Source organism: Megalobrama amblycephala, linkage group LG5 (assembly GCF_018812025.1).
Source record: "Megalobrama amblycephala isolate DHTTF-2021 linkage group LG5, ASM1881202v1, whole genome shotgun sequence".
Lineage (NCBI taxonomy): Eukaryota > Metazoa > Chordata > Actinopteri > Cypriniformes > Xenocyprididae > Megalobrama > Megalobrama amblycephala.
In genome coordinates this window covers 12307013-12334652 of record NC_063048.1, presented here as the reverse complement: position 1 = coordinate 12334652, position 27640 = coordinate 12307013, and the positions used below count along the sequence as shown (strand labels likewise).

Below are 27640 nucleotides of genomic sequence, written 5' to 3'. Positions count from 1 at the left end.
GACACTGTACACCATTGAGGCAATAGTGATAGAGCCTTGGCTGCTGAGCCTTTTATTCATAAATGCAATACATATTTTCATTTATAGATTTGAATCTATAATAAAACGCCAAAAATAAATCTTTAATAAATAAATACATAAATAAATAATAATGCCTGATTACCTGTGGCAGTCGTTTTCACTAGTTCACACTTACAAATGATCAAATAGAGTAAAAAAATATATATAATAAGCTTATTTGGCATGCTGTCCAAGGGGATCGATGGCTCCGAGCTTGGAATTTTGCCCAAATTCAGAGTTCAGAGGAACGGGTTGGCGGAGGGATGCAGAAAACTGTCGAGGTAACTATGCGAGTCGGCTCTCGTCTGTGCATATATACCTCCACTCAAGCTGATTAGATAGACCATTTGAATTTTGCTCCTTCAAAACTTTGTTTATAAAACATAATTTGTCACTTGAATTCTGCAATCTTTCGAGATGCAAACATGTAAGAGGTGGACAATTAGCTGAACATATACTAGTTTAATTAGTGACACTTAGCCTACATTTTAAAATCTTTAATTGAATATGGCAAAATTTTTATTTTCATCGCTGACAGAGACTCCTCCCCATCAGCCAATTACTGTGGTCATACTCCATAGCAACGAGATCAACCCCACCCATTCTCTTAGCTAAAGACTTCTCTCTATTCCTTAGTAAAAGTTTGGTCTCAGCAGCTTTGTTGAATAGGTTTTAAGAGAAAACTCTTAGCTAAGAACTTTTTACTGCCATTTAGGAGAACTCTTAGTGGTAAGATAAAATGTTTTGTGAATACGGCCCCTGATGTGCTCCAACAGTAGAGACATTCAAATCCAGACTCAAAACACATCTGTTTAGCTGTGCATTTACTGAATGAGCACTGTGCTACGTTCCAAACTGATTGCACTTTATTTTATATGTACTCTTTTAATTTTTTTTCTTGTTTCTATTATATTTATTATATTATTATATATTATATATTTTTATTTTTAACAGTTTTTAATACATTCTATATCAATCTATCATGCATCCTCTGTTTATTCATGTCTGTTTTAATGCATTTTAAATTCTTCAAATTTCAGAGTGGGGAGTGATCCATGATGGTTGAAACTCTGTGGTGACTAATGTGGGAGAGAGTAGTGGGTTTGAGTGAACCCGAGGTCAGGGACCAAATTTACTGAGCGTGGACTGAGGGCAGTCCTAGAGCTCTACCTGGCTAATTTTCGGCTAAAAATCAGATCTGTTGAAGACGTCCAACAGATTATTTAGGCGCCGAAATAACAACAACCATCATTTGGAAGTCAGAGAGTAAGAGACAAATAAAAAATTATTTTGAAAATTATACTAGTAATTTGGGAAAAATGGAAAAAAGCTCTGTGGTAAGCCATTGTGGTTAAGAGACTACTTTGTTAAAAACAAAATTGAAACCACGTGGTGAGAGTAGTGGGTCTGAGTAAACCTTGTGGTCGAGGACCAAATTAACAGAGCGCGGACTGGAGGGTCAGTCCTAGAGCTCTTCCTGGCCGATTTTAGGTGAAAAATTGGATCTAATGGAGACGTCCAACAGATTATTTAGTCGCCGAGAGAAAACCACAGAGAAAGACAGCCAATATGGGGAAGAGACAAAAAAAAAAAACCCAACAACATAGAACAAAAATATACTGGGTGAAACTCTCTAACCCTTTAGATAGGAGTATTCTCTAATTTATTACTTTTTTTTCCTATGCATTCCATTTTTATCCTTATGTATTTGTTTCCTTTTCATTCCATTTTTATTCTTTTATATTTGTTTCCTTTTCATGTAAAGCACTTTGAATTACCATTGTGCAGGAAATGTGCTATATAAATAAACTTGCTTTGCCTTGCCTACTCGCTGTAAATCAAGAAAATGAGAAGTAGAAGTATTTTTCATTATTAGTTCATGTTTACTAATGTAGGTAACTACTAACATTAATAACATAATGGACCTTATTGTAAAGCATTACTGGAAACTTAATTGCAAAACACACAAAAAGACATCAAATACACTGCACTATTGACAATGTGGCAGAATTTTCAGCTACTTAAGTGAAGAGGTTAAGAAAGCAGACCTTTTTTTTTCTTGTTTCCTATTAGAACTTATCTACACTATGAGCAATGCTTGACAACACAACAAAACTAGAACACTCACGATATAATCAACACAGCTGCCTAGACTGCGCTTTTGCAGTTTGACTTCACACGACTTGAATGTAACTGGAGCATGCTAGTTTTGTCATGTCATGTCACTCTCATGTAGTGTAGATGGGATGTCAGCATGACCATGTCCTGGACATCCTTTCTAAACAGATGGTAATTGAGGCCAGCATGGGAGGCAGTAACCATCTGAGGGTGACTGATGGTTCAGCCAGCAGGTTGCACCTGATTTGCTCACTACAGTAAAATATCATACATCTCACACAAGTATCTCACAAGTACTGTGGGTTCAAATAGCTCAGGAGACATTATTAACAATCAACTAGGAAACATTGAAAAGCTTTGAAGATTTAATTCTGCTGTGATCTCACAAACCCATCATGAAACATCAAAAAGAAGGAATGTAAAAAATGAGAGTGCTGAAAGGTTTAAGCACTCATTAAAATTTCCTCATGCTCTACAAATTTGACGAGGAACATAAACACACATTTGAAGATTGTTTACTACTTTTTATCTATGTAAGACACCCTAGACATTTGCAAAGGCATGTCAAAACAAATTTTTGAGAAACATTCAAAAATAAAAACAAAACAAAGTGATAAAATCTGTTTCTCTACTAATTTATATGGAAGCTTGTTTCCGCCACTGAACACAAAATAAAAAAAGGTAATTGTGACTTCTGGCCAGTTTACTTCTGGCAATTTTAACTTTTTCTCAGAATTGCGAGATATAAACACACAATTGTGCGTTATAAAGTCAGAATTGTGAGATATAAACTTGTTTTCCTCAGAATTGGACTTTATAACTCGCAATTGCATGTTTATATCTCACAATTCTGAGAAAAGTAGTCAGAATAGCGAGATATAAACTCGCAACTGCAAGACAAAAAAGTCAGAATTGCGAAATAAACAATTGTGAGAAAAGTCAGAATTACAAGACAAAAAGTCAGAATTGCGAAATATTTATGATTGAGAGAAAAAAAGTCAAAATTGTGAGAAAAAGTCAAAATTGTGAGATGTAACCCTGCAACAGTGAGAAAAGAAGTCAGAATTGCGATATATAAACTCGCAATCGGAAGACAAAAAGTCAGAATTGCGAAATATTTATGATTGAGAGAAAAAAAAAATTATAAGAAAAAAAGTCAAAATTGCGAGATGTAAACTTGCAATTGTGAGAAAAGAAGTCAGAATTGCGAGATATAAACTTGCAATTGCAAAACACAAAGTCAGAATTGCGAAATATATACGATTGATAGAAAAAAAGTCAGAATTGTGAGAAAAAAGTCAAAATTGCAAGATGTAAACTTGCAATTGTGAGAAAAGAAGTCAGAATTGCGAGATATAAACTCACAATTGAGGAAAAAAGTCAGAATTGTGAAAAAAAAAAAGTCAAAATTGTGAGATGTAACCCTGCAATAGTGAGAAAAGAAGTCAGAATTGCGATATATAAACTCGCAATCGGAAGACAAAAAGTCAGAATTGCGAAATATTTACGATCGACAGAAAAAAATATATAAGAAAAAAGTCAAAATTGTGATATGTAAACTTGCAATTGTGAGAAAAGAAGTCAGAATTGCGAGATATAAACTCGCAATCGGAAGACAAAAAGTCAGAATTGCAAAATATTTACGATCGACAGAAAAAAATATATAAGAAAAAAGTCAAAATTGTGATATGTAAACTTGCAATTGTGAGAAAAGAAGTCAGAATTGCGAGATATAAAATCGCAATTGAAAAACAAAGTCAGAATTGCGAAATATATACGATTGATAGAAAAAAAGTCAGAATTGTGAGAAAAAAGTCAAAATTGCAAGATGTAAACTTGCAATTGTGAGTAAAGTCAGAATTGCAAAATATAAACTCGCAACTGGAAGACAAAAAGTCAGAATTGCGAAATATTTACGATCGACAGAAAAAAATATATAAGAAAAATGTCAAAATTGTGATATGTAAACTTGCAATTGTGAGAAAAGAAGTCAGAATTGCGAGATATAAACTCGCAATTGAAAAACACAAAGTCAGAATTGCGAAATATACGATTGATAGAAAAAAAAGTCAGAATTGTGAGAAAAAAAGTCAAAATTGCAAGATGTAAACTTGCAATTGTGAGAAAAGTCAGAATTGCAAAATATAAACTCGCAACTGGAAGACAAAAAGTCAGAATTGGGAAATATAAACCAATTATGAGGAAAAAAGTCAGAATTGTGAAAAAAAAAGTCAAAATTGTGAGATGTAACCCTGCAATAGTGAGAAAAGAAGTCAGAATTGCGATATATAAACTCGCAATTGGAAGACAAAGTCAGAATTGTGAAATATTTACGATTGAGAGAAAAAAAATTATAAGAAAAAAGTCAAAATTGCGAGATGTAAACTTGCAATTGTGAGAAAAGAAGTCAGAATTGCGAGATATAAACTCGCAACTGCACAACACAGTCAGAATTGCGAAATATATATATACGATTGATAGAAAAAAAGTCAGAATTGTGAGAAAAAAGTAAAAATTGCAAGATGTAAACTTGCAATTGTGAGAAAAGTCAGAATTGCAAAATATAAACTCGCAACTGGAAGACAAAAAGTCAGAATTGGGAAATATAAACTCACAATTATGAGAAAAAAGTCAAAATTGTGAGATATAAATTCACAATTGCCAAACAAAAAGTCAGAAAAAAAAAGATGCAATTATCTTTTACATTTTATTATTCCATAAGCGGAAACAAGCTTCCATAAATTAATGACATGTGACAAGGCAAAAAGGTTTGCATGAACAATACCATGAACCATGTTAAGTATAGTGTCCTAAAATGTACTGACTTTTGATTTATTTCCTTTTTTTGTACTGTAAAGCTTTGGTCACTAATTGGGCAAAACTTCTAGATTAATTAAGGCCTTAAGTCATGAGCAAGTTCCGCTATAATTACAATTTCTGCGTCCATGTTTCCAGGACTCAGTTGTGCTTCTTAAACTGCTGAAAGCAATATTACAATGACATTAGAATCATCGCCCTGAAGTTGAGCTGAAGTTCACTGTTGTCATTTCAATAGACCTTTCCTAAAAAAAGCACACGTATATCAATCCACTGGGAATGACCTTTCTTTCCTGCCACTCCATTTTCTAGGATGTCGTCTTCTCTTCTCTTATTTCAGCTGAACCACTGACATCACATCTCGCCTGAGGTATGTTTCCTCTGTCTGCAGCGAGAGTATAACTGGACCACTCAAGCCAGTCAAAGCGAAAGATAGCAACAAAAGAGGTAACAAAATTCAGTGAAATCTAGGATATTCATGATCAAATTACACATTATGAAATGGATAGTCCCCATCCTGGAAGTTGATTTTTCAATACAGCTGCACATTGTGCTTAACAATGTCATTTAGCCGTGACTACATTCATCTTGTACCTTAACTGAAGTACTATAAAAACTAGTAAGAACGATACGAACCGCACGTCATAAAGAGCACAACCAAAGAGTTTATCGGGTGAAGTGCAACCCACATGTCATATTGAAAACCACGCGTGTTTACTGCTTACTATGCAGCTGGTTTCCTGCATTCATATTCAGCTGTGTTACTTTAACCTAAGTCAGCTGATGACCTACTTCAAACAGAGGATAAGAGTCACAACTCCTGTTTCATCTGTCTGTCAAAGCGGAAGATTCCGGTAAAATACAAAAAAAAAAAAAAAAAAATTGCAGCGGTAAGCATCGTGACACTTATATTCAAAGGAATAATAGAGATGAGACGGGGGTGTAGCTGGAGATTTGTGCTTGCTACTTCAGCATGAATGCATCTTGAGGCAATACATTTGGATTTGCAGACTGAAGCTGCAATAGCTGAGATATGCATAATTTCATAAAATGCTTGGTAACACATAGAACCGTTTTGGGAATCTTTTGTCAAATATGCAAAAACATCTCGTAAAGAAACATTACTCTAGCGACTATTATTCTGCACCACTAAAATGTCGCTTTTGCACCATGTTAAGAATAAATTCCATTCCATTCCATCACTCAATATATAAAGTATTTATATAATATGTTGCAAGTGAACACGTCTGGATATTTAAATGATACAAAACACAATGTCTGTCAAGATTTTTTTGTATGTTCTCTTTATTTTCAGACAAATGTATACATTTTTCTACATAACTAGCCCCCCTCCCCCACCCAAATAGCCCAAAAACCACAATAAATAGATATTTTTAATATTTGTTTACTTTGTATTTTTTATTTGCTTTTTATTTTCAAAGCCAAAATGTAACAAATATTATACATTTATCTAAATTACTATGCCCCTTTTCACAAGATGTAATATAAGTCTCTGGTGTCCACAGAATGTGTCTGTGAAGTTTCAGCTCAAAATACCCCTGTTATTTCTTGTCAAATATGCCCCTATTTGGGTGTGAGCAAAAACATGCCGTTTTTGTGTGTGTCCCTTTAAATGCAAATGAGCTGCTGCTCCCGGCCCTCTTTCCAGAAGAGGGCGGAGCTTTAATAGCTCATGCTTTAGATACTCAACAACAACAAAACTGGAGAATCTCACGCAGCTAAAATGTCAGAAATTGTCAGTAGCGGTGTTCGGCCTTACCTGTTCGAAACGGATTTGGACACTGATGGAGAGACTCAGGAAGAAGTTTCAACTTTTAGAATGGAAATGGACGTTTCTGAATGGTTAGTGGATAAATTTATGTAGTTGTTGTGGAGTTAATTTGATTCAACTCATTAACTAGCGTGTAGCATCATGTTAATCTTTTGTGCAAATCCAGCATTGAACTGACCCTCGTTTGTGAAGCTGTCTAGTGTTCTGACGAATAAGTGCTACCTATTAGATTATGTTACCAATGCTATATTTGCATTGTGTCACCTACTGTTTTAATGGGAGATAGTAAAATCTGAGCGGGTTTACAAATAGTCACACAGGCGTAAAATGATTTGCACAAATATATAACATTTTACTATTTTGGTGGTTCAGGATCATTATTACAACAACATTTCCCATATTAGACCATCCTGTGTAATTTAAATCACTAAGGAAATCTTCACCACTAAGGAAATCTCTTAATGGCCCCATTAGATGCATTTCTATTCTCTTGGATTGAGTCGATCTCTTGAGATTAACACTACTCTAGCTGTACAACAGGAAGTGAATCAGTACTCAGTGGGTTCATCAAGTCCACACAGTTAATAAATGACAGCTGTGGCCAAGTGCTCCGTTTTTTTTTTTTTTCACCTTTTGGTCCTTTAAGAGCATTAGAGGCATTAGTATTATCATATCATGACCAGGCACTTCATTATTAGCTGTGAACTGCTTTAATCGCAATATGTTTGGGTACAGAAGGGGCATACAAATGATTTAGCAATATTGTGGTGAAAAACGATACACGCAGTCAGCCGAACTGAAACTAAATGAGCAAAAACACAACTCTGAACACATCATTCAGAGATTTGACGGTGCAGAGATTTAATAAAATTGACATGCACACACAGTAGTGCAGTTCTTGGGCTTTTTGTGTTTGTTAATATTAGTGTTTGCCAAATAAAACACAATTATAAATGCCCATACTTAGAGTTTTTATTTTTAAACCTGTACCTTATGCTACAGACATTAATTATACCACAAATCATGAATGAAGAAAGATGCGCCATTTCTTTTCAAAGCAATCAGACAAAACGGGCTAAAACTTCTCATTGACTTACATTGAATTGGGCCAGACACCAACTATCTAACAACCACTCAGAAACCCTAACAGCCCCATACAATGCACAAAAAACACTGAGAACACCTGTATAGAGAGTCATTTTGGGTGTGATTATTTCTTCTCAAAACTAAATATGTTGCATCTGAGATGCTGATCTGTGTACAGTGCAGCTTTTACATTGAGAAATATGTCACCTTCCACTGCTGAACACTATAAATGTCATGTATAGTGTGACTCAAGCACTTCATGACACAGAACCGGAGTTCTGTTTGCTTTATCAAACCATTACAGAAGCAGTCTGTAATAGTTTGAAGAAACATCAATCAATGAAGAAACATCTGTTATGTTGCAAACACAAGCAGAAGACAAATAGCATCTGTTTCTCAACCGGTGATAAGCGACAAACCCACAACTGCTGACAAAACAGGTGCTTTCATCAGAAGAACAAACCACTGTTACATGACTAAGGAGAGGTTTCTGCACAGTCAACAGTGAAGACGAGCCATTGATTAGGCTGTGGCCATTGATTCTAACACTTCTTATAAAGACTGCATATGGGAATTGAAAAAAAAAAAATCAGGAAGAACACTAAAACAGATTCAAGTCCTATAAGCCAGATCTTTGCTGTCATAAAGATCCTGAGAGATCTGAACATCAGTAATTGGTAGCTGAATCTCATTATCACATTAAGACCAAGAATGCTTATGATATTACCACACTAAGGTCACAGCTCTAAATAAAGATGTGTCAGAGAGATAAAGCTTCCCTATGCAAATCTAAGTTAAAAAGTAAAAGTGGTTAATCCATAATAAATCTGAATACTTCTAGAATATGATGAAAATTTCACAACGAACACAGGAAATTAGCTAGTCTCTTTGCTGCACCACAAAGACCTGTGAACATCTCATCTCACAGGATGTAAACCACAAACACATCCACCCATAACTGTATCTCATACACTCCCTGCTTAATCAAAAACACATCAAATCTGGGTCTATGTGGTGCAACGCAATTGGTTTCATAAATAGTTACGGAATATATGATATTTCAGAAGAGATTTTGTGGCATACGTGTATTAAAACTAGCACAGTTCAAGAAAGCAACACACACACGCTTGTTTTGGCAGGCTGATAGTAAAGATTCATAAAGCCAACAACCAATGCCCTCTCACACTTCTTCTTTCAGTACAACATAGTGATGCAATTCCTCAATTTCTTTAATGTGTTTTAACATCCCCAGATTGAAAAAACCGTCTTCATTGACTTTATATAGCGTGAGGCTGCCTCTTTGTAATTTCTGGCTTATAACAAAAAAAAAAAGAACAATGTCTAAAAGCTGCTATGTGACATGGTGTACAGCAAACAAGCTAATAAAACCCAGAACTAAGTTTTATAAACTGTCGACCCCAAAAAACAATGTTTAAGGACACAAAAGTGGATACAGGCAGTAAGACAGAGCACAACGGGTCATATTACTATAAGAAATACATTGGAGGGGAACGCAATACAAAGTCAATGGAGACGTTGGATTGCCACCCCCCCCCCCCCCCCACCACCACACCGGCGTGGGCGTGGCTTAAATGCGCTCTGTCTCTATGGTGGAACGAGTGAAGGAGACACACTGAATGAAAGTGCACGTTCAGAGGGAGCTGATGGAACAGCAGAATGCAGCGGTTACCCCGGAAAATAATACTTTCTGAAACAAATGTAGCTATTGCTCAATCTTGGTTAATGCATTAAATAATGAGACCTTATTGTAAAGTATTACCTGTTGTTCTTTATAGCCTAATTCATTTGCACTTTAATCTGTTAGAAAATTTTACCTTATATATTTTTTTGTGTATTTAAACATGCAGAGTTATTTTTGTTATAAGAAAAAAAAGTTGCAAAAAAAAAAGTATAGCCTAACTTTTAAGAACTCATTTCAATATCGTGATAATACCATACACCGTGATAAAAGCTTCAGCAATTAATCGCAACATAAAAATTTGATACCGTCACATGCCTAGTCATCACACCTAGATAATTTCATGGTTTAAGAAACATCAGCATTAGCATAATTTGAGCATAGTTTATTAGCCTGACTACATCAGACTTCCTACTTCCGCTCAATTTCATTTCGCTTCTGTACTCAGTCTGATACAGCGTCAGAGCTTTGTGTTTGCCACCGGTCTGGAAACAGCCGGGCCAATCAACGAACAGAGGGCGGGCTGAGAGCCGTGACGTAGATGCTAAGCGCCGAGTTTTACATTGTAGGTTAGAGAAATCGAAAACCGAAACGACCGCGGAAATGGGAAACGAGACACGGGATGCAAACTTCGGGATGCATTAACTTCGCATAATCTGCAAAAGTCGTTTACAGCCATGTTCACTCCGGTATTTCGCTCGCATCATCATGTGTTTACAACAGGTTTACAGTGGAAGTTCAATCATAGATTTGAGTTCGATGCATGATGTCTGTGCTTCGATGCGGCTGTACAGGCCCATAACATACGTCATAACTAAACGTATCTGATTGGCTTACGGGTAACCAATGATTTTAAACTTCAGACAAGCGCCCCCTAGCGAGAGAGAAAACACTTCTCTATTATGCCATTCCAGACTCTGTCTACGAAGCAAAGTGAAGTAGCAGAGTCTGGTATTACCAGGCTAATAGTTTATAGCAACAGTTTGTGATTTCGGTCAGCTTTTATACATATGAGAGTATACATGAATGAGTTTGTATTTTTATATATTCTGTTGTCATTTTATATAATGTTTTTGTATTTTTATTAGGCCTGGGCGATAAAACGGTATCGATATTTATCGACGGTACGTCTTAATCGATAACGATAGAAAAAAATTTTCGATATAGCCTAACTCTCGTTATAGTTTCACTTAAATGCATTAAAATGTAAACAGACATTAAGTTCAGTTGCATGAACAACTCAAGCTCGCTCCGTCCCAATCGCTACGTGAAATCAAAACACACAAACACATGAAAATGAGTGCTGTACCTGCCGGCGACGAGGAGATTGTGAATAAAAAAATGACATGTCAGCTCGTCAGTGTGAGAATTTCATGGTTTCCTTACGTCTTGCAGTTGATCTACTTCAAAGTTTGTCTTGAGAGAGCAGTTGTTAAGTCGGTATTAACAGCTGCACAAACAGTGTTTTCAATCACACTCAGTATCTTTATTTCTGTGCTACAAATATTCAGATTATCACAGAAGTACTGAGATAAAAGTTTATGGTTCAGATTAAACACTAATGACTACGTTATCGATCAAAATAGAGCAAATCGGCATTTGAAAGAAACTTGAACGCGCTTAAAATGACGCAATTATAAATTACATTGTTTTACCACCAGGTGGCGACAAGTGAGAGTTAAAAAATGTATTCATTCAACAGATTCTTTCAGCACACTGATTCATCCAGTAATGAAACAAGAGTATTTATGAGCGTGTCATCCAAACAGATTTTTTTTTTTTAAATAATTAATTCAAATATATTTAAAATTTTAAAATAGACTGCAGCTCTTAATATTTTGTCAGAACCTCTTTACATGTTATTTCGTTTAGTTATCATTCAGAATTGTGATCTCGGTTTGAAAAAAAAACAAAAAAAAAAAAAAGTTTCTCAATTTATCCAGAATTGTGCAGTTTCTTTAACACTTATTTATTTAATCTTCATATAGGCCTAAAATAGAAGAAATATTCGTTTACATTTTATTTTGCTTTGTTTTAAAAATTATTTGTTGTTTGCCTTAATTAAAAATGCATTGGTTAAATTCAAAAAAAAATTTTCTACTCAGATTTGTTCAATAATTATCGATACCGATCAATATGAAACATTATATCATGGTAATTTTTTTAGCTGTATCGCCCAGCCCTAATTTTTATTGTTTTTGTCATTTATTTGTTTTTTAAACGTCTATATAGTTTTAACTTCAGTTTTAGTACATCGAGCTAAAGTTTAGCCTTGAAAACTAGCTAAAATAAAATAGTATTCTAATTTCAGTCAACGTTCATTTTATTTTAAGTAAGGAAATTGTATGGTTTTAGTTAACTACAATAACCCTGTGATGAACACAACATTTTGCTTTTGTATGATAGATATATAGATAGATAGATATGAACACACAGAATGGCATTAAATGTCGTCTTGCTGAATCACTGTTTTCTATTGTCTCAGTCAGAGTGCAGTCGGTCCAGCCCATAATTGTACCTGCCATCTCCTAGTGACTAAATGCAGCACGAACCTCCAGACCTAAAAATGTCAGTGCAGCCCCTCTGACTGACTGTATCCGAAAACGTTGACGTAAGCTTTCTCTCTGTGCTGAGACATTGCCTCTTCTGGTACCGCAGTCAACTTACTCCTGTCGACGAGACTCTCACACCCAAACAGACATAAACTGTAACGAGCAGCACCACACTCACCTAAACTTTCACTCGTTCCTGCAAGAAGATGTTCTGCAAGACGCGCGTTCACATGGTCTCTTTCTTCGCGCTTCGTGAACAGCTGGAGGAGCGTGTGCACGGCGATTCGTGTCTTTGAAGCAGGAGGAATGATGTGTCTCCGTCTGTGTTGGATTACATTCGAGACCGCGTGCTTTTGCTTTGCTCTTTGCTGATTGTGGCATTTCCAGCACGCGCCTCCTCTAAATTGCTACATTGTTGACATTGGGGCGATGACGTCATGGCGATGCGCCCATAGTAAAGAGAGATAAAATAGCGCGAGCCATTCAGTGTTTCTACAATTTGTGAATCTAGCTAACATCCTCACACCTGTAAATGAATCACCTTCTGAAGTGCTGCATACTGCGGATAGGTGTATAACGCATTTGGCGTGCTAATGATTTCACAGATAATGGGATTTTGACACCTTATACACGCAAGCATTGATTTGAAGAAACCCTCACATTGCGACTTCTTCTTTAAAAAAGAAACAGTAGCCTATATGATAGCAAAAATTGCAACCACAGTTCAGGTTATTCATACTTTAAAAACAGATTGAGCTTTATAGTGGTTGTATTTAGATTAGAGCAAGGCCAGAGTAAGCATCACAGCACTTAATCTCACTGTACCCCAAAGGAGCTGGCAAGCAATTACATGAATTATCGCGTTGTTGCAGACGGCTTTTGCTTCTCCTTTGATTCTGATCCAAACGAGCCATATAATTTCACTGTTAGGTTCAAAAATAACTGTGACAGATTCTCAAAGGCGCAGAGTGGCACTGACATCAAAGTCCTCTTTATCGCTGAAAATGGAGACCTTAAGATGCGAAAAATGCCTCAGCTCGGCATCCGTCCTTACAAAGCATCAGTGAACCTGTCAGTGTTCATGGTGCACTTGGGAAATGATTGCTTTCTAGCTTTGTTTGAGTCACTCAAGTCATTTCAAACACCAGGGATTGTGATTACAGCAGCAGCTCAGTATTGATGTTAGTGTGTGTGTATTTATACATACAACAGTTCTTTCTGGTTCTCAAATTTGATTGGCTGATAGCCGTGCGATATTCTAGTGATAACAGCACTCTCACCTTTTCACTGTTTGTATCACTCTGCTTGAAGCGATTGTCATGGCGGCCGAGCAAATCCACCGTATTTTTTAAAAATACTACTACTACCACTTGTTGTACCACAAACTGTATTTTTTTTTTTTTCAGGTGAGAATGTAGTTGTTTAGACCTGAAATATATGATTCATGTTTAATCATAGCACCTAATTTACAATTTGTTTAGACTTTTTTGGAGATGCGAGCTCAGCGACCGTTCAGTGCTCGTGTACCCGCCGAGAACAGCTTCATTTCGGCCAGTGCTTTGGGGATTTCCTGCTGGCTCCTATAGTGGTTAAACATGAGATATAATTCATTTTGGACACCTAAAATGGGCAATATTTTGTCTAATCTATTACTTGTTTCTGAGCCAATTAAATAATGTTGTTCAATAAATAGTGTATATATATATATATATATATATATATATATATACAAGGCTGGAAATGGCTGAGATTCACTGGGGGACTCTATATGGGAAGGATTTTTTTTTTTTTTTTTTTACTTTCAATGACTTTCAGATGTATTTAAATATAAAATATTATACAATTATATAATCTGCTAACATTAAACAGGCCTATTTCATGTTTCCAATATTTTCAATATTTTCTTAATTATCAAGCAAGCACAATGAACAACATTTATGAATTGTGTGTGGCACAAACATGTTCATTCAACAGAATCTTTGCTTGGAGAAAATAACCTGTTTGATTTTAGCCAAATTAAAGATACATTGTCTAGGAATTTGCATATGTGGTGCATAGTGAATTGAACAGGTCACAAACATTTTAAATACATTTGTCCTCAGGTTAAAGAAAACTTAATGTTTTGGATGGCTACCACTCAGTTTAGTATACTTTGAAATCAACAATTACACATTTAAAGGGGAATCCAGTTTTAATGCAAAAGGAAGCTGATGTGCATTCTAAAAAGCAAAATAATTTGCATAATAATGTAAATATAATAATGTTCACTCATCCCTTTTCTTAAACAATGGTTAAAAGGGTTGAAATGTGATGTTTATCATTTTATAAAACTTTTTGTTTCAAGGATGTTACCATAGACCATAGAGGTTTTTTTTTTTGTTGTTTTGTTTTTTAAAAAAAAAAAAAACATTGCTACCTGAACATGCAGTTTTATTCTAATATTCGCTGAAATAATTTCAACTGCTGATTTTTACTCAATAAGCTGCAAGATTCTGGAAAATTGAGAATCACATTTTTTTAAATAGTGTTCACAATTCTCCCATGATTCTGAATAGACAACTAAAAATAAAAAAAAAAAAAAATAAGTAATTTACTGATTCTGACATCATGTTAGTTGCTGCAGTCTATTTACAAAAAACATTAATTATTTTGAATGAGTTATTATTTTATAAAAATCGGTTTGAATAAATGATTCAATGACTCAATTATAAAGATGTCACTTGTTTCATAGATGAATCAACGTTTTTGAACAATTCTTTGTAATGAATGAATCAATGACAAATACATTTTTAACAATCATTTGTCGCCACCTACTGGTGTAATGATGTAATTGATGCAATCTTTATTTGAAGTATCAAGTTACTTTCAAAGGGTAATTTACTCTATTTTGTTCACTTCCGTTTGGGATGGGGGACTGGTTGTCTTCCTTGGTTGCGAGGAGTTTGGGTTTGCTCCCTCGTGAGGTTTATTTATTGGTTTGTTGCTTTATTTTTGCAAAATGGTCCACACATGCAAAGTTGGTTGATAACACAACTGCAATAAAGTAACAGCCTATAGTTAACAATTAATTGTTTACAAAGTACCATGGGAAGTCAAACTATCTTAAAATGTTCTTATACCGAACTTACATATCTGTCATATTAGCAGAACACATTTAACACATGAGGAAAACTAATGTTTAGTCAATAATTCAAGAAGATCCATGATTCTAACTTGTATTGGCCTTATGAAAAAGTAGTTATTGTAATTGTTTAACCATAGCATTTGTTACAATAAGGATATAATTAAAGCTAGACCATTGATGGCTCCTCATTGCATGCTTAGGGCAATGTTAACTTTTTTCTCTCTTTTTTAAATCTATTGCCTTAATAGATTATATATTATAAATTCTTGAACAAGTTAGTTAAAAAGTACCACAATAAATACAATAGAACGTGATAAATTCTAGGAAAGGTGGCCATGAGAAGTTTAAAAAGCTTGCAGGATCATCATCATGTTTTCCCCTCTTTTCATCAGTCTTTTTACTGGCTGTTTTTAGATCATGATGACTTTCTCCATAACGTTTTACTACATTCTGAATAGAATTCAAATGAACCCCATTTGAATTCTATTGAGAACGTTCTATTTTATCATAGGAACGGCTCGCGCAAATCTTATCACACTTTTGGAGCGCGCTGGTGAACGCGCCTGCGGTGATTCGCGTGCGGTGCGCCACTCATGCTTATAAAAGCTCCGAACACGCGATTTATAAAATTAATTAACAGCCTGATTCTATGTTTCGGTGTGGTGGTTAGATCGTGAAGTGCCGGTATGCAAGACAAAGCGTGGGTATTCTACAGATTAAAGTACCGGTGCGTACCAGCCCACTTCGAGCACTGAGTAAGATCGCGTGGGTGTTTGAATTCAGATTGCGATCTTTTTATGATTAATCATGCAATTTTATTGCGCTATGTTTTTGCGCTGAATCGGTTTAGTTTTCATAGGCTATTGAGTGTAAATACAGAAATCCCTTCATTTCTATAAAAAAAAAAATCAAACCAAATTTGAACTGGAACGCCGTCCCCCCTTGAAATTCACTCCGGGGATGCCGTCCCCCCGTGTATATATATATATACACATTAATCCTACTCTGCGTTCCATTCGGAAGGTCTCATCCTTATGCCCTAATCCCTTGAAAGGGTTTTCCCTCCGGAGTGCGAGCTTCGAAGGGATGAAGGGTGTAGGGGTCAAAAAAACTTTTTGAAACGCACTCTGCGTCATCTTAACGAGACAATCAAGGAGACGCCTTCTTCGCACATTTTGTACGCTGGTTGACCTCCCAAAAAACGCTCTGAACGATGAGTACATTGTGCAAGCTGCGCCTTTTGTTTAATGTTAGTTTATTTATTTATTTATTTATTTTTGGTTTATGGCACCATATTGTATATTGTGTCTATGTATTTGATACATTTAAATGGACTGATAAAGGGAGCTGTAAAATACAATGTCGTTTTGACCATAATAATCTAACTTGTATAAATATTACAGCATAGAAAAATACTATACATACTAAATCGAACTACGAGCCTTCGGTACCCATTCTGTGACTCCAAACAACTTCACTGTGCACAGTATCACAGGGGCCCGAAGTGTCCATCAGTTGTACCCTTTGAAATCCTTCATTCTGAAGGGCCCTTTGAAGTGGCCAGTTTTGAGCACTTCGGTTTGGAACGACCCTTCAATATGGCGGCCATGATTGCTTTCACTCTGAAGTGCCCTTCGGAGGGCGTTATATCCCGTTTGGAATGCACCGTAATTCTCTCTTAACTATTTGAAAAATTAATGTTTTCACTTGCTCATACGCATTTCCCGAAACATCAGGTCAAACCGCTATAAAACATGGAAAATGTTGTAATCGTTGTAAAATTTTAAAAACTTGTACTAAATATAAAATGTTTGATTGTCCTTTTGCTAGCTAGATATCAGCCAGTTAGCATTGTTTGAAAATATCATGTGTTCCAATTTGTGTACTTACATGCACTATTCTATGACGTTTTTAAGTATAAATAGTGCGAGTAGTGCATTCACACTGAAAATTCCAAAAACAAAAAGTACACTTTAAATACCCGGATGATGCACTAAATTAACGGAAAAAACAAAGTGTGGAATGTTGGACACTTCGTGCACTCAACTGTCGCAGCTTTAATTACGTAGTGGAGGGGGAGGGGAGATCAGACACCGATGTTAAATGACAAAATAACCTTATACAATTCACACACTACATGGATGAGTACATAGTGCATAAGTGCATAGTGTATAGTGTGTCATTTGGGACGCAACTATTGTCATTTGGTATAACCAAAAGTGTCATTTGGTAAAACCGAAATTTTGGTCTAACCGAATGACTTTTTTGGTGACAAATTTTATCCATCTTGTAAAAAATGACAAAAGCAGTGTTAACTGATTATAAAAACCACATAATCTCATTGTTAACACTTAATAAAACTTCAAAATCAATTATATCTCCATTATGTTTTTTTTTTACGCTTTTAAAAACCTTATTCGTCAATGACCCATATATATATACATCTACATCCAATAAGCTAGATTTAAAAATGGACATTGTGTTTGAATTGATTGTGCCTTTAATTTGAGGTGTGCAGACCCAGAACTTTATCTTTTTAATTGTTAGCCAAATTTTATTTTATTGATGCAATATTGTAGAAATTCATAATGTATTTGCACATTATGATGCATGTGTACATTATGAACAATAAACGTTCAAGTAAACATTCAGATAACTGAACAAACATGTAACATGCAGCCTTGCCGTTACTCCAGTCTACCCACTTTATTTTAATGCAAACAGCGCCCCCTCGTGGCTACAACTGAAAATGTGATTAGCTCGAAATTTCAAACCAAAATATCGACCTGTCGAAGTTTAATTAATAATAATAATAGAATCTTCTGTTTAGGGCTGAAACCACAACACGCTATTATTGTATTCATTTTTTATATATATACCCTATTGTTTAGTACGTGGCACATTACATTTAAGTTGTCAAAGGACATTTCGCACATTTTCATTTTGTTGTCATGGAAAATGCAAAACACAGCAGAGGAAAGGAAATCTGAACTTCGCTGATCCAAACTGAAACAGGCAACGAGTGAATGAGACGACTGATAACTATCAACCGACGCCTGACAGCTGCCATGGCAATCCGGCTTGACTTTCACCGCTCTCCAGCCAACGCATTTACGAATGTTACTATGGAGAAGGCTTAGCTCATGAATATTAATCAGGCTTCGTGATTGGCTTTTCGCCGAGGAACGTAAACGCTAGCTAATTATTATTCATAAGTTCAGCCTTCTCCATAGTAGGCGTCATATATTCGCCTCCCGTCCAGTAGATTGCAGTAAAACTCACGTATCTCTAAAACTGCCGAATAAACAGGACAGAAGAAAATACTGTTCACTGATACTTCCGTATTAGATTAAAGTGTAAGATATTTTCTGAACACAAGGTTTGCCACTTGATGTCTGTCAAGAGAGGTATGACGCTGTGTAACAATGTGTGTTTCAGTCTCAATTACACGTTTCAATGTTAAATAACTGTACAATGCATCTGTTTTCTTTTATATTTTGTGTTCACCCTTAGTGTTCATTTTAGGTCTAAAAATATGAAAGATTTGCAACTAAAAATTGTCGATTTTTTTTAAAATCATGGAAACCGTGTTATGTTTATTCTTTTGATAGGTTAACCAATTAAATGCAATAATATCCACGCTTTAATTTATTTTTTGTTATTTTGAATGCAATAATGTCATTTAAATGCAACAATGTCCATGCATTTTCAGCATACTAATATTGCCTGTAGTGTGTTTAAATTAATACAGTGATTTTCACAAATGCTCAAATCAATGTAGAAATAAGCTATAAATTGATAGAAGAAAGATTTCCCTTCTATCTTACTGCATGCATACTCTGTATAAAACGGAGCATAGGTTAAAAAGTTAATGATTTGTAAAATCAAATTAAGTTGTGCAATTTAAGTGTACAAGATGCCTTGATATGACCTACTGCCTCATTACAGACTGAGTTTCATTTAAACATGTTTATTTATTATTAGTAGTAGTAATATGCTAATTTTATTTATTTATTTATAGTTATTTAACTCTCTAAATAAATAAAAAAATACCTATTTATTCAGTGGGTTTATTTATTTAATTCAATTTGATTTTTTTTACAGCTATTCCAGCAGAAGCCTAAAGATGAAGAAGGAACCTTGAGAGTTTTTTTTAAACATATTTGTTCCTCCATTGACTGAACATCTTTGGTGGAATGGACTTTAACCATCCTCCAGGGTAATGGCACGGTTTAGGCGGAAATCATGTTTTGCACTTATCGCTTTAGCATTGGTTGTGTTTATTATAACAGTCATCTTAAAGTCTCTGAGCCCTGAGGATAACAATATTGGCAGTCAGTTTGCATTAAGACTTATTGAACCTCCAAGAGAAATGGAAAAAGATACCAAGGTTGTTGTAACCGGGAAACCTGCGCAGATGATACCAGCGGAGAAAGCTGATAGCCTGAAGAACAAAATGCAAGATTTCCCTGAACCAAATTACAATGTGCATGCTTTCTATTATGTGTGGTATGGGAACCCTCAGTTTGATGGAAAGTATGTTCACTGGAATCATCAACTCTTACCTCACTGGGACACCAAAGTGGCCTCAGGTTATCCCACAGGACAACACCAGCCTCCTGATGACATCGGGGCAAATTTCTACCCCGCACTGGGTCCGTACAGCTCCAGAGATCCGACAGTTTTAGAGGAACACATGCGACAGCTCCGAACAGCTGCTGTTGGTGAGAAGCCTCTTTGAAACACACATTATGATTACTTATTTATAGTTGCTCCATCCATCTACTGAATATGCTTTTCTTCAGGTGTTCTAGCAATTTCGTGGTATCCACGTAGTATGAAGGACGACAATGGTGAAGAAATTGATAACTTGCTGCCTTTGATTCTGGATGCAGCTGACAAATATCAGTTGAAGGTGCTGTAGATACAGATGAAGGTTTGAAATTCATATTCTTGCTTTTGATGTTGTGTCTCATGCATTTTTTTTTGTCCCTAACAGGTTGTTTTTCATATTGAACCATACAAAGGACGAGATGATGTGAATATGCGTGAAAATATTAAATATATTACAGAGAGGTACGTTTGATGTCTTTCATACAGCCCTCGCTATTCATTTACTTAAAGGGTTAGATCACCCAGAAATTAAAATTCTGTCATTAATTACTCGCCCTCATGTCGTTCCAAACCCGTAAGACCTTTGTTCATCTTTGGAATACAAATGAAGATCTTTTTAATGAAATCTACCTTTATGGATCTTGAGAGAGGAAGTACCATTGCTGGCGATGCAGGCCTCGCTGAGCCATTGGATTTCATCAAAAATATCTTAATTTGTGTTCCGAAGATAAACTTACGGGTGTAGAACGACATGAGGGTAAGTAATAAATGACAGAATTTTCATTTTTGGGTGAACTAACCCTTTAAAATATAATGTTTTTATACATACAGTATCTGAGTAAGTGAGTACACCCCTCACATTTTTGTAAATATTTTATTACATCTTTTCATGTGACAACGCTGAACAAATGACACTTTGCTACAGAGTAAAGTAGTGAGTGTAGAGCTTGTATAACAGTGTAAATTTGCTGTCCCCTCAAAATAATGCCACAAAATCTGGCCACAAAGGTGAGTACACCCCTAAGTGAAAATGTCCAAATTGGGCCCAAAGTGTCAATATTTTGTGTGGCCACCATTATTTTCCAGCACTGCCTTAACCCTCTTGGTCATGGAGTTCACCAGAGCTTCACTGGTTGCCACCAGAGTTCTCTTCCACTCCTCCATGACGTCATCACGGAGCTGGTGGATGTTAGAGACTTTGCGCTCCTCCACCTTCGGTTTGAGGATGCCCCACAGATGCTCAATAGGGTTTAGGTCTGGAGACATGCTTGGCCAGTCCATCACCTTTACCCTCAGCTTCTTGAGTAAGGCAGTGGTCGTCATGGAGGTGTGTTTGGGGTCGTTATCATGTTGGAATACTGCCCTGCGGCCCAGTGTCCGAAGGGAGGGGATCATTCATGGTTCCCTCAATGAACTGTAGCTCCCCAGTGCCGGCAGCACTCATGCAGCCCCAGACCATGATATTCCCAACACCATGCTTGACTGGTACAGTATACTGTCCATGTCCAGAAAGGTAATAAAAACATCATCAAAGTAGTCCATGTGACATCGGTGGGTCAGTTAGAATTTGTTGAAGCATCGAAAATACATTTTGGTCCAAAAATAACAAAAACTACGACTTTATTCGGCATTGTATTCTCTTCCGGAATCCTTTCCATTGAATTGATTCCATTGAATCCTTTCATCTGTCGGCGTAGGTAATGCACTTTTACGTCGCCGTGGTTGTTTTTGGCGATTAGGACATCCGCGACATTTTGAAGCATCGAAAATACATTTTGGTCCAAAAATAACAAAAACTATGACTTTATTCAGCTTTGTCTTCTCTTCCGGGTCTGTTGTCAATCCGCGTTCACGACTCCGCCGCTTCTTCTTCTTCTTTCCTGTTTTACGGCGGTTGGCATCCAGCTTATTGGTGCATTACCACCCCCTTCTGCTCCGGAGTGTGGTTCACGACTCCGCAGTGATGCTGCTGACGTAAGACGCTGCTGACGTGTTATCCGGTGCGCCCGAGCTTCGTTTACAGTCTGAGGGAGACGCACGCTGTATTCAAGCTATTCTACATTGTTTGTATTTTGGTATTGCTATATTTTTTAAAATGATGCATAAGTGTGCATGTCGCGGATGTCCTAATCGCCAAAAACAATGACGTAAAAGTGCATTACCAACGCCGACAGATGAAAGGATTCAATGGAATCAATTCAATGGAATCAATTCAATAGAAAGGATTCCGGAGGGAGAATACAATGGTGAATATAGTCGTAGTTTTTGTTATTTTTGGACCAAAATGTATTTTCGATGCTTCAAAAACTTCTAACTGACCCACTGATGTCACATGGACTACTTTGATGATGTTTTTATTACCTTTCTGGACATGGACAGTCTACCATACATACATTTTCAATGAAAGGACAGAAAGCTCTCGGACTAAATCTAAAATATCTTAAACTGTGTTCCAAAGATGAACGAAGGTCTTACGGGTTTGGAACGACATGAGGGTGAGTCATTTCATTTTTGGGTGAACTAACCCTTTAATGGCTGTGTGTTGAGTTATTTTGAGGGTACAGCAAATTCACACTGTTATACAAGCTGTACACTCACTACTTTACATTGTAGCAAAGTGTCATTTCTTCAGTGTTGTCACATTAAAAGATATAATAAAATATTTACAAAAATGTGAGGGGTGTACTCACTTCTGTGAGATGCTGTATAATCAACATTTGTAAAGTAGTTTTATATATTTTCCATCATTTTTAATAAGATTCTGCTGTTCACAATGCTTCATGGGATTGTAGTTCTTTCCCTCACTAAAGCTGTTAAGTACATAGTCTTGTACCTTTGTCTTTTTGTCTGATTTTCAAAAACTTTTTTGCCTCAAATCAAAGTTTGTAGTGTTGTGGTTCAGCTCGTAGCTGATTGGCTTGGTTCAGGGCTTATAACTCTTTAACAAAGACTATTTTAAAATCCCTATGAGAAAAATGAATTAAAAAAAAAAAAACAGCGCTGCTGAAAAAGGGGGCATGCTCTAATACCCTCTATAGCAAACCACAACATCCAGTGGCCCAATCAATTCCCGATGGACAAAATCCCAGTCCCATTCCACAATTTTTCTTGTTCAAGAAGCCGTTTCACTCAGATATACATCACAATAAGAAAAGACTATCGCAACCCCCATTTCATGTGGACTTTAAAATAAGAAAAGCAGTGATATTAATCTCTAACTATTCTGTAGTTAATCTAAATAATCTGTAGTTATTCTCAGTGATGAATGTTCAATGTACAGATTTGTTTTTAATAACACTTATATATTATATTTTACAGGTATGGAAACCATCCTGCTTTTTATAGATACAAAACAAGCACTGGCAAATTTCTTCCACTGTATTATATATATGACTCCTACTTACAAACTCCAGATGTTTGGGCACAACTGCTTAAGCCGAACGGTTTATCGACCATCAGAGGGACACCATATGATGGCATCTTCATTGCTCTTCTTGTGGAAGAAAAGCATAAGAAGGACATACAGGCTGCCGGATTTGATGGACTCTACACGTATTTTGCGACCAATGGCTTTACGTATGGTTCCTCACATCACAACTGGAGATCCATCAAAACCTTCTGTGATTATAATGACTTGTTATTCATTCCAAGTATAGGGCCAGGTTATATCGACACTAGCATTAGGCCTTGGAACTCCCAGAATACAAGGAACCGCATTAATGGGAAGTATTACGAGAATGCTTTTAATGCGGCCGTGGAGGCAAGGCCACAGATCATCTCTATAACTTCATTCAATGAATGGCATGAAGGAACGCAAATCGAAAAGGCCGTCCCCAAGACATGGGGTAAAACTGTGTATCTTGACTACCTTCCTCATAAACCTACAGTTTATTTAGAGTTAACGCAAAAATGGGCTAGAAAATTCAGCGAGGAGCAGAAGAAATGGCTGGAGTAAAGAGGAGTTATTGACTTCATTGTTAATCCTGAAAAAGCAATATTGCCCCTAAGTAGTGCTTACTAAGGCCATAGTTTGTTTAATTTAGTTCTGTTTGAGTTGTGTGCAGTTTGTTTTACATACATGTCTTTTACCACTCTATATGACAACTTGACTGATTAAACACTTAAATTATTAATGCTAAATTGCAATCAGAGATGTTCCGCATGGAAGCTGTACATAAAATAACAGCCTTACTTTATACTAGATGTTTTTAACTACTCTGTACTTACCTTAAAATTTAAATGGGTTACATTTATTTTGAAATATGCATTTAAAACTGGCATTCTGTAAAAAGTCTTTCAAGATTCACAAATGATATTCATGAACATTACAATAAGTGCACTTTGTCACATGCTTTAAATTTGAATGTAAGTGCATAACATTAAACACACCTAATATAAAGTGTGACCAAAATAATTGCCTGTGATGGTCATGGCATTAGAATTAATTGAAGCATTAATTTATTATTAACTATATTAATGGGAGTTATTAAAAGAACAATAAATTATTTAAAATAAAATCATTTTCGTACATCATATGCATATATTTATCAGTAGTTTAAAGATTTTTCTGTGCATTGCAATCGATTCAAACAGCAGTGCCTAATGCTGTTTATTAGTGCCTAATTGGGCCACAATTGGTTTTGTTGTTTTTGAGTTGTGTGCATTTGATTGGCTTGCATGCCTATTTACTCCTTTATGAAATCCTGGCTCATTAAACTTACCAAATTGCATTCAGAGATAGTCTGACTGAAAGCTTTAATTATATGAATTGCCTGTGCACTCTAAAAAAATCTTGGGTTATTTTTTTTTCTGGGTTGAGCAAAGCAATATACAGGGGTGCGATGTGAGTCACCTAAACGAGTGTTGCATCGGTCTTTTGGTGTGATGTAAACACCTGATGCCTTGCATAAAATGTTATGATTTTATTAAAAAGATACAGAATATAAATACTTAGGATGTTAAAATATGTGCTCAGAATTGTACACTGATTATTTATGGACAGGTTATGGAACCAGTCACAGCTACGAATAAAACACAGGCGGCGGTCTAAAGAACGCGAGCCATCTCCGGCACGAGATCCAGCGGTGGAAACAGGACAACAGAGACTGGTCGATTACACTTGAATTACTTGTAAATGTGTATTTTTTTTCTAATATTTGTTAATCAAGCTTAAAGGGTTAGTTCACCCAAAAATGAAAATTCTGTCATTTATTACTCCACACCCGTAAGACCTTCGTTAATCTTCGAAGCACAAATTAAGATCGGTTTATTTAAATCGGTTCATGTGAGTACAGTGGTTCAATATTAATATTATAAAGCAATGAGAATATTTTTGGTGCACCAAAAAAAAACAAAATAACGACTTATTTAGTGATGGTCGATTTCAAAACACTCATTCAAAAAAATGAATTGTTGGATTTACTTAAAAAATAAGTGTCAAGTGGTTCCACGCAACAATATTGAGTAATTTGTACAAAAAACTATTTAGTTGAATGAACAAAAGAAATTCAAGTAAAGCTGACAAAATTTCTTTGAGTAAATACAAATCATTTGAATGTCACTGTTACATAATATTTATATGTGCAGATTACTTAATAATATTATGTTGATTAAGGTCAACTTTTTTTTTTTTTTTTTTTGAATAGTCATTTAAATAAAAAGGATACAACATATCAGAATGCAGCCCCTCAGTCCAAAATGCACTCAAAAAATAACTAATTGAACAAACTCAATTGAATTGAGAGCAGGAGTTTCATCCTATAAGCATGAGTATATGAGTGCACACAGCCTAAACACAGGCAACACTCTTCTGCATGATGGTAACCACAAAATTCAAAAACATTACAGAAACTACTCTAAATGTCCAACATAACTGAACATTAAACACTAACATAAACTAACAACATCTTTCCCTTGACTGAAAAACACATAAAATAACACTTTAATCCCTAAATTTACTCTCCTAATGCAGTCCCTTGCAAAGCATGCTGGGAACTACGGATCCACTGCACAGTTAGTTATGTCAACAATGTGTGCGTTTCACTCAGCAATGTTAAGTTGACTGAACAAACACTAAGTAAAGCTGACAATACTCAATTTTAGTAGAAACAACGCAGTTAAATTACGTTCATGTAGGTACATGAGTTTTTTAAGTAATGTGAACAAGGGTGGTTTGAGTGAAACTAACAACAGTGAAAGTTCATTTTTTTTGAGTGCTGCTTCAGGAAGCATCGGAGCACTGATTCATCTGTGCTCCGATGCTTCCTGAAGTAGTGTTTTGAAATCGGCCATCACTAAATAAGTCGTTATTTTGTTTTTTTTGGCGCACCAAAAATATTTTTGTCGCTTTATAATATTAATATTGAACCACTGTACTCACCTGAACTGATTTAAATATGTTTTTAGTACCTTTATGGATCTTGAGAGAGGAAGTGTCCATTGCTCCCTATGGAGGCCTCACGGAGCCATCGGATTTCAACTAAAATATCTTAATTTGTGTTCTGAAGATTAACGAAGGTCTTACGGGTGTGGAACGGCATGAGGGTGAGTAATAAATGACATTATTTTCATTTTTGGGTGAACTAACCCTTTAAATGTAGGGATTATGTGGGTCATTGACAAATAAGGTTTTTAAAAGTGTAAAAAAACAAAACATAATGGAGATATAATTGATTTTGAAGTTTAATTAAGTGCTTACAATGAGATTATGTGGTTTTATTAATCAATTAACATTGCTTTTGTCATTTTTTACAAGATGGACAAAATTTGTCACCAAAACAGTCATTCGGTTTAACCAAAATTTCAGTTTTACCAAATGACAATTTTGGTTATACCGAATGACTATATTTTCAAACAATGCTAACAGGCTGATATCTAGCTAGCTAAAAGGACAATAAAACTTCTTATATTTAGCACAAGTTTTTAAAATATTACAACATTTTCGTTGATTTATAGTGATTGTACCGAATGACCTGATGTTTCAGGACATGGTATGAGCAAGTGAAAACATGAATTTTTCAAATAGTTAAAAAAGAGTTTGTTACTTTGCTTCACGACCATGTGGTACTTTGAAGGTGTCTGAATGATGTCACATCCTGTCCTTGACTGCATGACTTGATCCAAAATGGTCCCTTTATATTGGTTACTCCAAATGACATTAATGAAATTCATTTTTCCGGACATTCTTTCTCATAACAAAGCAACGACTTGATATATGTTGATATATGATGTTATAAAATCATGCCAGAATAAAAAATATATACATTTATTACATTTTAAGATACAGTTGCAAGAAAAAGTATGTGAACCACTTGCAGGATATGTGAAAATGTGGATAATTTTAATAAAATTAGAGAGATCATACAAAATACATGTTATTTTTTATTTAGTACTCTCCTGAGTAAGATATTTTACATAAAAGATGTTTACATATAATCCACAAGACAAAAAATAGCTGAATTTATTAAAATAACCCCATTCATAAGTATGTGAACCATTGGTTCTCTGTGTGTGGTTACCTGGATGATCCATGACTGTTTTTTTGTTTTGTGATGGTTGTTCATGAGTCTCTTGTTTGTTCTGAGCAGTGAAACTGAGCTCTGTTCTTCAGAAAAATCCTCTAGGTCCTGCAGATTCATCAGTTTTCCAGCATTTTTTGCATATTTGAACCCTTTCCAGCAGTGACTGAATGATTTTGAGATCCATCTTTTCACACTGAAGACAATTGAGAGACTCAAACTCAACTATTAAAAAAGGTTCAAACATTCACTGATGCTCCA

The 27640-nt window shown here is 35.6% G+C and overlaps 2 protein-coding genes across 4 annotated transcripts in view; one reads left to right on the top strand and one right to left on the bottom strand.

The window, feature by feature from the left end:
• Positions 1–13354, bottom strand: part of bach2a (BTB and CNC homology 1, basic leucine zipper transcription factor 2a) — a 35602-nt gene extending 22248 nt beyond the window's left edge. The window contains exon 1 of one of the 3 annotated variants that reach the window (XM_048190724.1): positions 12303–13354. The gene's annotated coding sequence lies outside the window, so the exon portion shown is untranslated. Of the gene's footprint in view, positions 1–12124; positions 12271–12302 lie in introns of those variants that run through there. The other 2 variants (XM_048190723.1, XM_048190725.1) reach the window with 2 other exon arrangements.
• A 5097-nt stretch (positions 13355–18451) lies between these two features.
• manea (mannosidase, endo-alpha) lies at positions 18452–24598 on the top strand. Its single transcript, XM_048190721.1, has 5 exons — positions 18452–18655; positions 19353–19972; positions 20054–20163; positions 20248–20324; positions 23181–24598. Exons 2-5 carry the CDS (start codon positions 19471–19473, stop codon positions 23815–23817), a joined length of 1326 nt encoding a protein of 441 aa, XP_048046678.1. The 5' UTR covers positions 18452–18655; positions 19353–19470; the 3' UTR covers positions 23818–24598.
• Positions 24599–27640: the final 3042 nt, after the last annotated feature.